Source organism: Melospiza georgiana, chromosome 14 (assembly GCF_028018845.1).
Source record: "Melospiza georgiana isolate bMelGeo1 chromosome 14, bMelGeo1.pri, whole genome shotgun sequence".
Lineage (NCBI taxonomy): Eukaryota > Metazoa > Chordata > Aves > Passeriformes > Passerellidae > Melospiza > Melospiza georgiana.
The window spans coordinates 15,352,969-15,364,481 of record NC_080443.1 but is presented as its reverse complement, the minus strand read 5'-3'; the positions used below and the strand labels follow the sequence as shown (position 1 = coordinate 15,364,481).

Here is an 11,513-nt window from a genome sequence, read left to right as displayed (position 1 = left end):
CTCAAGCTGCCCACCAGTCCTGCAGGATGGCTGCTCCTCTGAGCCCTGTTCCTCACAGTGCTCACAGCCCCTCTGCCTCAGGGCAAAGGGATGATTTTGTCCAAAAGCCAGGAAAAAAAGAAGAAGAAGAAAAAAAAGACCAGCAACCAGCCAAGAAAAATTCCCATGGCTCAGCTGCACTGGGGCCAGGAACAAGGCAGCCCTGGGGACTTTTCCCTCAGCCATTTCCAAAGCTGCCTCTGCACAGGCACCTCTGCTGGAATTGAAGGTCTGGCTGCACTGGTTGGCCGAGGACATCAGAGCAAAGTTGATTTCCAGAGGAAGGTACCTGGCCCTGGAGCTCTGTGCCTGCAGGGTGTGTGCTGCCTGCAGCTCCTTCCCCTTGAATGAAGCTGCTCAACTCTGACCTCCCTTTAGGCATTCACTTTGTGGGCCTGGAGAGCCACCCACCACCAAGAGACACCTCTTGCAGAGGCAGAATTCTGTGCCCATCTCTGGAGCAGGCCCCTCCATGCCCTCCTGCCCTCCCCCAGGCACAGGAGCCAGCAGCAGCAGCCCTGCCCAGGCCCACTGTGCTGCTTCTGCCACGGCCTCTGCTCGCAGCCAAGCCAGGCTTTAAATAAACCCCTGTCAGCAGAGCCCAGGCAGTGCTCAGAGTGAGGCATGTGTGTGTTTAGCAGGTTGATAGGCGTGAGACAGAGCACAGACAGCAGGGGCTCTCTCCTCGGAGGCCAGAGACTGGCACATTCTCAAAGGCAGCATTAATCAGCATTTTCAACCGCACAGCACCTGTCACAACACAGCAGAGTTGCCCACTCTTACCTTCCCTCAGAGGATGGAATAATGCCATTTCCAAGGGCTGACCTCTCTAGCTGCAAGCTGCTGAGATGCTGTAGGGGGAGGGTGATGGATTTGGAACACTGAAATTCTGTTCTCAGAGTTTCCACAGTTCCCCAGTCCCCACCAGCTGCAGTCCCTCCTACTGATGGTCAAGAAAGCCCTCAGAGGAGCAGCCCAACACCCAGCTCCCCTTGCCTTGCACCCCACCAGCTCTGCCCCTGACCTTCTCCTTGGCCCTCAGCTGATCAATAGCTCTAACTCATCAATCCTAACGATTTCATCCCACTTCTCACTAATGCACTCCCTTGTTATGCTGCATTTGGGCCATGGACTCTGCAGATGCTGGGACAGGGGCAGAGGGCTGGCCAAAGGTGTGTCACTGCTGTCCCAGGACAGCACCTTGACTCTGAAACACCAACCTCTCTGCCTTCCTGAGGCAGGCCTTCATCTCCTCCCATAGCTCCTGGCTCACTAAACAACCACAAACCTCCCTCCCTCAGCTCTCCAGCTCCCTGCACACTCATCCTCTCCTTCCCTTTTTAGCCCTGTCCCTTGTAGAAGCCTAAGACAAAACCAAGATGAAGTCCCCAGACTGGTTTGGGGAGAGCTGGATACCAGGTGATGCCCTGGCCTGTGCATCTTCTGACCTCAGGGGCTTTAAATCCAATCTTTGTATCACCCAGCCCTGGAAGGAGTGGTTTGCACCAGTGGGTGCCAGATACCCACCCAAACCCTTTTCTCTTGGGGGCTCCATGGGCTCCTGAGTCAGGATGTGCAATACCCCAGGGTTAAATGCCCCCTGAGGTGGGGCTGCAGCTGATCCACGAGCTGGGGTGCACCAAACAGGGGCTCTGCCCATCCTGGCACTGACCTTCCCTGCCAAGCCAGTCACACGCACCCCATCAATAACAGAGTGCAAGATAACAAAATGAGCTGTCACAGCCAATTAACATGCTGGGCTTAATCGGCTTGTGGGCTTGCAGGGTGGAGGTGAGGGGCTGGCTCCAGGCTGGAAGGGCCAGAGGGAGGCAGGGTGAGGTGTTTCATGGATTGCAGCCACCCCTCTCTGCTGCTCCCTGGGCCAAGGCCAGGAGCGGGAGGCCAGGGCAGTGCTTCCCACAGCCATGGCATCATCTGGGGAGTGTGTGGGCACCCCAGCCCCGGGCACGGCCAGCACGGAGGGACAGGCAGCCCGAGGTGACTGGTGTCAGACACCCCACACAGGGATTTAGCCCCCAGGCACACCCTCTTGCTAGGAGAGCAGCCAGCACAAGTGTCAAACCCAAAAGGCTTCCACTTAAAGCCAGGAGGGATCTCAGTGGCTGTCGCTGAGCACCTCTCAATTAATTAGCATCCTGCTGATTCTACAATTGAGGCGATTGCTAAGGAGATTAAATCAGTCCCTGCCATAAAGCAGATGCTGTTCCCAAGGCCTGATTTGCAGTGATTTCCTTATCCTAGAGCCTTTTCCCTGCCCTGTTGAGTCAGCTGAAGCCCCAGGGTGCTGGGGGCAGCCAGGACACAGCAGAGCTCCAGAGGGTGATGAGGGTGGGAGCACTCAGTTAAATGTCACTGCACGCCCCAGGAGGGCTCACTTGGAGGATGCCGTGTGAATCCAGAGCAGTGCTGGCTGAACTGAGCCTGGCCATCCAGGGAGGCCGTGTCTGCTCACCCCATTCTGCCTCCATCAGCAGGGACACACTCAGCTGGGCAGCCAGAGCTGCATTTGTGCACCTGAGAGCCCAAACTGAAAGGGAAAATACCAGCTCAGCCTCCAGGCAGAGCTCAGTAAATCCACCATGACTGCAATAAACCCTGCTGATTTGGTGCAAACTTGGAGTAACCCCAAATGCACGGGGCAGTAGTACATGAGTGCAGAGTACAGCCCTGCCCAGGCTTGGCTCCACTCCAGCAGCACTCCTTGGGTCCCCACCAGCACAGCTGAGAGGGAGGACTTTTCTCTGGAAGCCTTTGCAGAGGGTGTGACTCCCACAGTTGGTTTGTTAGTGCTGCCCAGGGCCTGTGTGTGCCTTGGTCCCTCACCCCAGCAGAGAAATGGCCCTTCAGCCACCCATGGACACAAAGAGCACTTAGGAAAGGGGCTGCAGGATGTCAACTAAACAGCCAAAACCCTGCAAATCTGGTATTTGTGAGGTGAAGGCAAGAAACTCATCTTAAATCCTTAGATCTGTCTGCAAAGATACACCCACCCTGCCCAGGATGGTCCCACAGCAAGAGAAATGAGCACATGTGAGGGCTGCTTTGATTACTCTGATTACTGCATCTGCTTCACTGCTTCCTCCCATGTGCATGGCTGCCAAGTCCCACAGCCACCTCCTCACTCCATTCTGCTCTAATGCCTGAGGAAAAAACCCACCACACTACATCCTCGGCATTTGGCAGCTTCCTGGTCTGAAGTCAGCGGGAAAATTGTCTTTTATGTTCACCAAGGGTTTGTGAGGGTTTGTCACAATCCTCCTCTGGGGAAAAGCCAGGGCTGTCCAGGGACCAAAGGGACAGCAAGGGGCAGGCCCTGTCCTACAAGCCACACAAACTCAGAATCCAATTTTCAATCTCCATTTGAATTCTGCCACATTTTTTTTTTTTTATCACAGCATCACAACAGAAATGGAACAGCACCACTGTGACACTCAGGTGACATCTCCTTACCACTGCCCACTTCCAAACACAGAAATCCCAGGAGGGTGAGTTTGGGACTGTCTTTAGGGTTGCAGTTTCTCAAGCTCATCTGCAGGGAAACTGGGATTCCTTACTCTGTGTCCCTCTATGCTCCTCACCCCAAAACCCTACTCAGCCCATCTGCTGCCTGTGCCTTGCCTCAATCCAGCAGCAGAAAAGTGGCTTCTTCCTACATCAGAGGAGATTTCTGCCTTGCCCAGGTCCGGCTGGGAATCCCAAGGAAGGTGCATTTCCCCCAGGTGTGGGGAAGCACTGCAAAGAGCTGCAGCTGCAAACCCTCACAGAGGCTAATGAAAGGCAATGGACCAGTGTGCCCTGCCAATCCTGACAGAAAGGATACTGAGGCTGCTGGCACTGCCTGGCAGCCTGCCACGAGGAATAACTCTTCAAAAATAGAAGCACGCTAATCTGAGGAACCTGCTGGTATTGTCAATGACATTAATGAAGTGTTTGGAAAACCAGAACAAATGCCTTGGCTTTTTGGGGCTGTGCCCCTTGTAATTTTCCACAGCAGCTGAGGAGTGTTCTGGCACACAGCACAGTGCTCCTGGGGCTGTCCTGCTCCCCAGAGAACAGCAAGGACTCAGCTCTGGGGGCTCCCAGCAAGCCTGGCCAGCCTCAGGAAGAGACTCCCCAGAGCAATTCCCAGTGGGACACAAAGCCTAGCAGGCACACTCAGTGTGCCCAGGGGAGGTGGAATCTCACCGTCTCCTCTTCCTTCTTGTTTTTGTTCCTTGTCCCAAGCCCCCCCTGGGCTCTTTTTCACCACTGTGGTCAGGACCCATGGGTGGCAAATTTCTCCCTGGCAGAAGGGTTTTGGATTCCACAGCTTTCTCACCACTTCCCTCCTGCAGCAGCAGTCAGCAATCTTTCATTCTCACTGCCAACCATGACATCCACTCCTCGTGTATGCTCTGATCTAGGACAAGGTAGTGCAACCAAACCCAGATTTCAATTAAAATTCTGAACGAAGATTCTGTTGTAGCTGGTCACCCAAAAAGGTAGAAAATCACTGGCTGAAGATCAGAACAGCTTGTGCTCCTAACTCAGCCACCGTGTCTCTCATAAAAATAATACTTTGTGTTACAGTATGTCAGTTCCCAGAACACTTCTTGTTGCTGCTCAAATTTTGCCTATTTTTCACTTGATTGCAATGAAAACATTTGTGACAATAATGTAAAATGTGTCTATGGACTGATCTGTCATAAATACCTTCAATTTAAAAACTGAAGGACATGGGAGAAATAAAACTTAATAGTCCTTTTCAGACCTTTTCCAGGTAGTTCTGCAATGAAGATTTACTGTACCATTCTGAAAACACACAAGTTCTAACTCCTCTAACTCAAAAGCTTGCTGCAATGCCATGGAAAAGGACAGCTGTGTTCACAAAAAGTAAAGAGCACTCTTCTGGACAGAAAAAAACCTAACCAATACTGTAATTTAAAATTACAGGATCAGATTTTTTAAGGGTCCTTAACTCATGGTTACTAGAAGTGGCATTGCCTTCTTACAAAAAGCCAGTGACATTGAAGACTACTTCAGGGATTTTTTTTCCTCCCTATTCTGAAGGCTGTTGCACAAAATGTTGGCAAGTGAGCAACCTTCTGCTTGGATTTTGCATCCAGCAGTAGAGAAGAAAAATGTTCTTACAACTGCAGGAAAATTAGCTTGGATAGTCACCAAAGCCAGTCCAGAAACTGATGAAACTCATGATTTTGGTTATGAACCAGCTACATCCCAAGGCCAACAGCTCAGTAAAATATTTCCAGTTGAAAGATGCTTCTTGCCACAGATGGACTTCAACTTGCTCCCCTTGCAGCATTGATCACAGCTCTGCCATGGTACACAAAGTGTTTGCCACAGTGCCTGGAGCAGCAGGATCTGGATAGAGACAGCCAATTCCCACCTCCCACCAGCACCACAACAAAGCTGAGGCAACACAGTCATCTCTACCCATCTTATGTTCCTAAAAATGCAATTCATTAAAGCAACAGCTTATTGACTGCCTGGCAGGGTCTCTGCCACAGCCTGTGCAAGCTGCCAGACCCCACCTGGGCTAAGTCAGGCAGGAAATATTTCCACACTGGTACAACTGCACAAGTGAGCTCCTGACCACATTACCTGTAAGAGCAGAGGGATTGATTATCTACCATGGCCACACTTGTGTAGAGACCTGGACTTTCCCATTTGATTTTTCTGCTGTGGTGCAATTAACAACAGACTTTTCACATTATGAGCATTCCCTTACAAAACATTTATTCAAGATAAAAATCCAGAAATGGACAACTGCCAAATGCATAGGCCATTATGTGCCATTAAGTCATTAAGTGCAGCAGCATTTGGTCCTGCACATACTTCAAATACTTTGTCAGGCAAGCTTCCAGCTGGTCTCCTGTGGCAGGGCAGCTGAGGGGAGGCACTGAGGCAGCTGTGGGGGCACAGCACTGTCCCCTCTGGCCACCTCCACAGGCTGAGCTTCAACATCTCTGGCCAAGGAACAGCCCTTTGTGCTCGAGGTCTTGTTTGAGTCCAATATCCAGGGGCATCTGCAAGTCCAGGAACAGCTCCTCTGAGACTTGGATCTTGCTGTCACTTCCCAGGGAGGTGAAATAAACTTCCCACAGAAGTGGAAGTGCTCAGCAGCATCAGGATCCAGCTCCTCTGCTTAGGTTCTCCTACAGAGGCAAAGAAGGTGTCTAATTCTGCTCCCAAAGGACAACCATGCTGATGGCTGCAGGAACTAATCCCTACAGAGACAACCACATCTTCTGTCTCCATCCAATGGGACTTGAGATGATCCAGGTTTAAGGGCATCCACAAGGGGTGATAATCACTGTGCTGTTCAGCCAGTCCCAAATCCAGTCACTCCCACTGGCAAGGATGACATTTACCAGGATCACATTCCTAGATCCATTTGGATGGATCAGAAGGAAGGAAGCTCAGTTCATTTGCTCTGTCCCTTCTACTAACCAAATTTAGAAATCAGACGAATTTCTCACGGAGGAACAAGTATCTCAAAGGTTGATAATGGGGCAGAGTTTCCATTGAAGTTTCTGCTTTTGATCTGGTCCAGACTTTACTCTTTGCTGCTTTCTGCTTCCTCCTCTGTAGAACACCCATCACAGAGACAAATCCAGTACAAAAGCCACAGGCATCAAACAAGAACTCCTTACTGCACAGCACCAAGGTCACAAGGGCCAAAAAGGGAGAGGGAGGACAAGGCAGCACTAGACCTGTGCAGCCACTTGTTGTGAAGGTTTGAGGAGGTATTTCCCTCCAGGGCACTGGTACTGTGTACAGGACTCAGCAAAGAAAAACATTCCTGCCTCACTAAGAGCACCTGTTCCACCTCAGTGTATAAGAAATGAAAAAAAAAATAATGTTGTATCACATTTTTTCCACATCACTGGGGCTCTCTAAAGAACAGGGAACCTGGAAACAGCTGTTCAAAGAATCAATAGTTGTTTCCAGGAGGTTGGGATGGGGAGGACAAGATGAAATACATAAATTGCATTTCTGTCCAGATCTGATATTGTAAATATCAATTTGGAAAAATAATTAGTATTTATTACCCTTTTAGAAAGTCCTCTCACAGCCTTTCAGCCACCTAGCAAACACTTTAGCTGCAGCTCCTCAGGAGTGCTATGAGTAAGCTGTAAGGCTGTTCAGTGGTGTCATCTGGCTTTTGTACCCTTGCCCTCTGCCTTTAAAATTTTCATTAGTTTTACCCAAAGCTGCTACAGAGAAGAATGCCCATTAATGGACAGGGAGCCTGTCCTTCCCTAAACTGATTGATTTTTCTCTTCTACAACAGGCTGCAAATCTATATTCCCCACTGTAACTTCACGTTCTTCAGACTTTTAACCATCCACTTCCGTGAGCTTCCTTTTCCCGTAGTTCTGCACCAGACTGGAAGCAGTGATTTGAGAAGCCTGTCCCTTTTCCCAGCACTGGAAGTCATTCAGCCCTTTCTGGCCCACTTGAAAGAGAGCCCTCTCCAGCTCGTCCAGGCGTGCCACCAGCGCAGACGTGTCCTCGTTGTAGGCGTTCTGAGAGGAGTCCATGATGCGGCGGAAACGGGCGACGAACGTCTGAGGGGACACACAGAGTCACTGACAGCTAACACAGGGCCACCAGCTCACCCCTGGAGCCCTGAGCTGTCACAAATGAACAGCCAAAGTTCAGGCTGCTCTTCACAAGTTCTACAACCAGCACAGCACTTGGCTACAAAGACAAAATCAAATACCTGATATCGGATGGGAAGCAAACACAGAATTGGATTTTGGCTGCTTCCCCAAAAACAGGCTTGAGGAGACCCCAGGATACAACACAGTTATGATCTATTCTGTCTCACTTCTCAAGCAATCATTGCTTTAGAGCAGGAGGAATGAATCTCATATCACAGGAATGTACAAGCTGCAAGTAGTGAATGTCCTGGAAGCTAAGCCAAACTGCTGCTGAAAAGCACTCAGTATGCTAGAAAAACATTTAACCATGAAAAAGGTGAAAAACCAAACCAGTCTGCAACTTATAAATAGCAGTTTGAAAAGCTAAGCAACAAGATATATTTAAGGCATTTTATTTTCCTCTCTATCTTTGCTTTTGGGAACTGGAAAAAAAAGGGTCAGAACTCTTTGAAAACTGTGCTTTGTTATTTCAGGAGTTGTTTTTTGAATTGCCAGAACTTATAGGATAAAGTAATAGGTTAAATAAGGATAAACTTATAGGTTTTTAACTCAGCACAACTCCCCCCTTGTTTGCTTCTAAAAAGAGAAATCAAACCTGGCATGCTTTGATTTTTCTGTCAATAAGTAATGAATTCTACTGTGGCTTTTTCCCCTAAGATATCCATTAGCAGAAAAAGAAAAGACAAGGAAAGGCGTGGGCGCCTCCTCAGTGCACAAAGCACATGTTCAGTGGACAGCTCCAAGAAAGCAGCAGCACTTTAAACCTCTCTACATCAGCCTTAATGTAAAGCACAGAGAAAGGGAAAAAAATGCAATAAAAATCATCCCAGCCCACTTAGAGAGCTGGCTGAAGAGATCTCAGAGCTGTTAGTGGTTATGTTTAAAAGCTCAACAAGACTGAAGCCTGGAAACAGACAAAGATGACATCTCTCTTTTAAAAGAGAAAGGGGAGATGGAGAGGGAGAAGGGAAGAGCCAGGGAATTATAAATCCTTCAGCATCAATTCCTGGAAGCATACTGGAACAAAGAAGCAATACAGAAACTTCTGCAAGATAATAAAAGAATCACAGCCACCATGGACTTGCCAAGAACACATTCCCAGAGCCCAGCCTGGTTTCCTGCTAGGGCAGGGTGCCAGGCCTTGCACAGGCAGGAAGAGCAGCAGAGGGGCATCTGTCATGGGGCACTGCTGGAAGAGGCAGCCAGACCACCCAAAGATGGTCAGGAGAGACAGAAATCATCCACAGCTCCTGTCAGGAGGGAAGAACACACTGAGTGGAGTTCCACTGGGGTCTCTGTGGAACCAGCTACTGCTTGAGATGTAATTAATGAGCTTACTAAAGGAGTAGAAGCTGTGCTTATTAAATCAGCATGCAACATGCAGGAGAAGGGCTGACTACAGGCATGTCAGGGAGCAGAACTCTTAATTCATAGAAATCCTGACTAATTAGAAAGATGGTGTGAAAACAATAGGCTGTCATTCACCCAGAAGGTTTTATATTAAGGCAGAAATAGCACAGAGTCAGGAAATTCTTTGTTCACAGATGCAACCTGTACCATCTCACTGAGGACTGCAAACCAAACACAGATCCCTGTGACTGCATCGTGACAAACCAGGTGCTGCACCAAGATGAGCCAAGAGCATCACAGCCACACAAAACTCACAAAGCAATCCTTCTGTTTCCAGCAGCACAAGCCCTGAGCATGAGACTACACTGCTGTTCAGGGCATGGTGTGGTGGATGCAGATCCACTGGAGAGGCACCAGCAGTGCACAATGAGGGCACTGAGGTTAGGGAGCATGACCCATAGAGAAACATCAGATGAACTGGAACTGCTGCAGGAAGGAAGAGAATAATCTGTCCTCAGCATTTACTTGGTATGAGACAAACAGAACAGAGCTTGTATTGCTGTGAAGGAGCTTTGGTTCAGCCTCCTAAGGTGAGGCTGGCAAGGTACTGAAAGAGATTGCCCAGAGCAGGTGAGCTCTCAGTGTTAGAAAGATTTAAAGACAGGTGTAGTTAAATAATCCTATATCTCCTCTAGTCCTGTTTTACAGGATTTTATGAAATACCATACTCACAGTGTGGAAACACCAAGCTAAAATTACACTCCTGGATGCACAGTGGAGGCTTCCAGCCCCAGCCTATGCAGCTGCCAAGAGGGACATCCATATTCAATCCAGAAGTCATCTGGATTAAACCAGGATATTTTTCCTGAAGACTGCTAAGCAGCTGGGAATAAAACTAAGACAGAAAAATGCAAATCTAAGTTTCAAGACCTGATTCAGATACTTGCCTGCAGGATAGTCTGAGCTATCTCAGGATTCTCTGGATTCTCAAAATTCAGGAGCTGTGAGCCAAATCCATAGTAGTAGGGCCCCATTTTATGCAGATCAACCACGTTGGCATCAGCACTGAACACCGTCCTCCAGGCTTCCTTGTAAATCTTTGGCAGCTCCACAGAGATGATTCTCCTCTTGCTGTCATGCAGCCCTTTAGCAAGCCACAGGGGGATTTCCAGCTTCGATCCCTGCGGGAGCCAGAGAACCCAAAAGTTATCCTTGCCATCAAAGTACACCTCAAGCAGCCCCAAAGACAGACTGAACTTTATCAATGAAGATCCAGCATTTAAAAAGTCAGACTTGTTTTCAGAGCAGTTCTTTGTGACTGCAGCATAAACCAGACACACTTTAGAGGCCTTACTACGGAAGACTCAGAAAGTGGATTTATATTGACGCTATGTGGTTTAAGATTGTCAGCTGATGAACTAGCAAGAGAAAAAGAAGGGGGAAAAAAACCCTAAACAAGCAAAGTGTATATAATAAAAGCAAAATAACTTTAGGGAAAGTAGCGGAGAGCATCCTTGCAGTGACCCCAAGAGAGGGCGGCCGGGCCTGGAGGCGCGACAGGAGGGGCGGGAGAGGCGGCGGCCCCGGGACAGAGCCCCCCGCACCCCGTCCCCTCCCGAGAGCGACAGTCCCGTGTCCCCTCCCGAGAGCGACAGTCCGGTGTCCCGTGTCCCATCCCTAAAGCGACAGTCCCGTGTGCCCTCTCCGTTACCTCCGGGACGGACTCGGCGCTGCTGGCGCCCTGCCCCACCAACACGGCCAGGCGCGGCAACGCGCTCTCGGCGCGGCCCGGCAGCTTCTCCTGCGACATCAGGATATCGTCCAGCGAGAGGAAATTCTCCTCCATGCCCAGCCCGGGGCCCACGGGGAAATACGCCTCGGACATGGCCGGGCCGCGGCTCCCGCCAGCCCGTGAGGCACCGCCCGCCACCGGCACCGCGCATGCGCTGGACCCGCCTCAAGCCCGGCGCCGCTGAAGGGGAGCCGGGACCGGGGACCGGGAATTAGGACCGGGATTGGGGACCGGGGACCGGGGACCGGGGACCGGGGACCGGAACCGGGACCGGGACCGGGACCGGGATCGGGATCGGGATCGGGATCGGGACCGGGACCGGGGATTGGGGACCGAGATCCGGGATCGAGACCGGGATCAGCACAGGCATCGGCACCGCGGCTGCCCCAGCGCCGGAGCTCCGCAGCCGCTGCCGTCCGTCCCCCGCCCCACAGCCCGAGCTGCGTTAAAGAGGAGTCTCGGAGCTGTATCAGGACAGCCTCACACCGGGATTGGGTTTTGCGGGAAATTCTTCGCTGTGCGGGCGGCGAGGCCCTGGCACGGGCTGCCCAGAGCAGCTGTGGGTGCTCCGTCCCTGCAGGTGGCCACGGCCGGGTCAGGCCGGTCAGGCCGGGTCGGCCGGGTCAGACCGGAGCAGCCGGGGA

At 50.7% G+C, this 11,513-nt stretch overlaps 1 protein-coding gene across 1 annotated transcript; it reads right to left on the bottom strand.

Moving 5' to 3' along the window:
- Positions 1-5,779: 5,779 nt before the first annotated feature.
- Positions 5,780-10,987, bottom strand: GINS3 (GINS complex subunit 3). The gene is made up of 3 exons (XM_058034357.1): positions 10,789-10,987; positions 10,025-10,258; positions 5,780-7,631 (listed from the first exon to the last, which is right to left on the bottom strand). The coding sequence occupies exons 1-3, from the start codon at positions 10,960-10,962 to the stop codon at positions 7,401-7,403; spliced, it is 639 nt and encodes a 212-aa protein (XP_057890340.1). The 5' UTR covers positions 10,963-10,987; the 3' UTR covers positions 5,780-7,400.
- Between the last annotated feature and the right edge of the window lie 526 nt (positions 10,988-11,513).

Bases quoted from the DNA above. Each gene is read 5' to 3' on its own strand.
- GINS3 (XM_058034357.1), bottom strand. From the start codon at position 10,962: ATGTCCGAGGCGTATTTCCCCGTGGGCCCCGGGCTGGGCATGGAGGAG. The intron at 10,259-10,788 runs GTAACGGAGAGG...TGGCTCCCGCAG, and splicing joins GCGCCGAGTCCGTCCCGGAG to GGATCGAAGCTGGAAATCCC. The intron at 7,632-10,024 runs GCAAGTATCTGA...GTGTCCCCTCAG, and splicing joins TAGCTCAGACTATCCTGCAG to ACGTTCGTCGCCCGTTTCCG.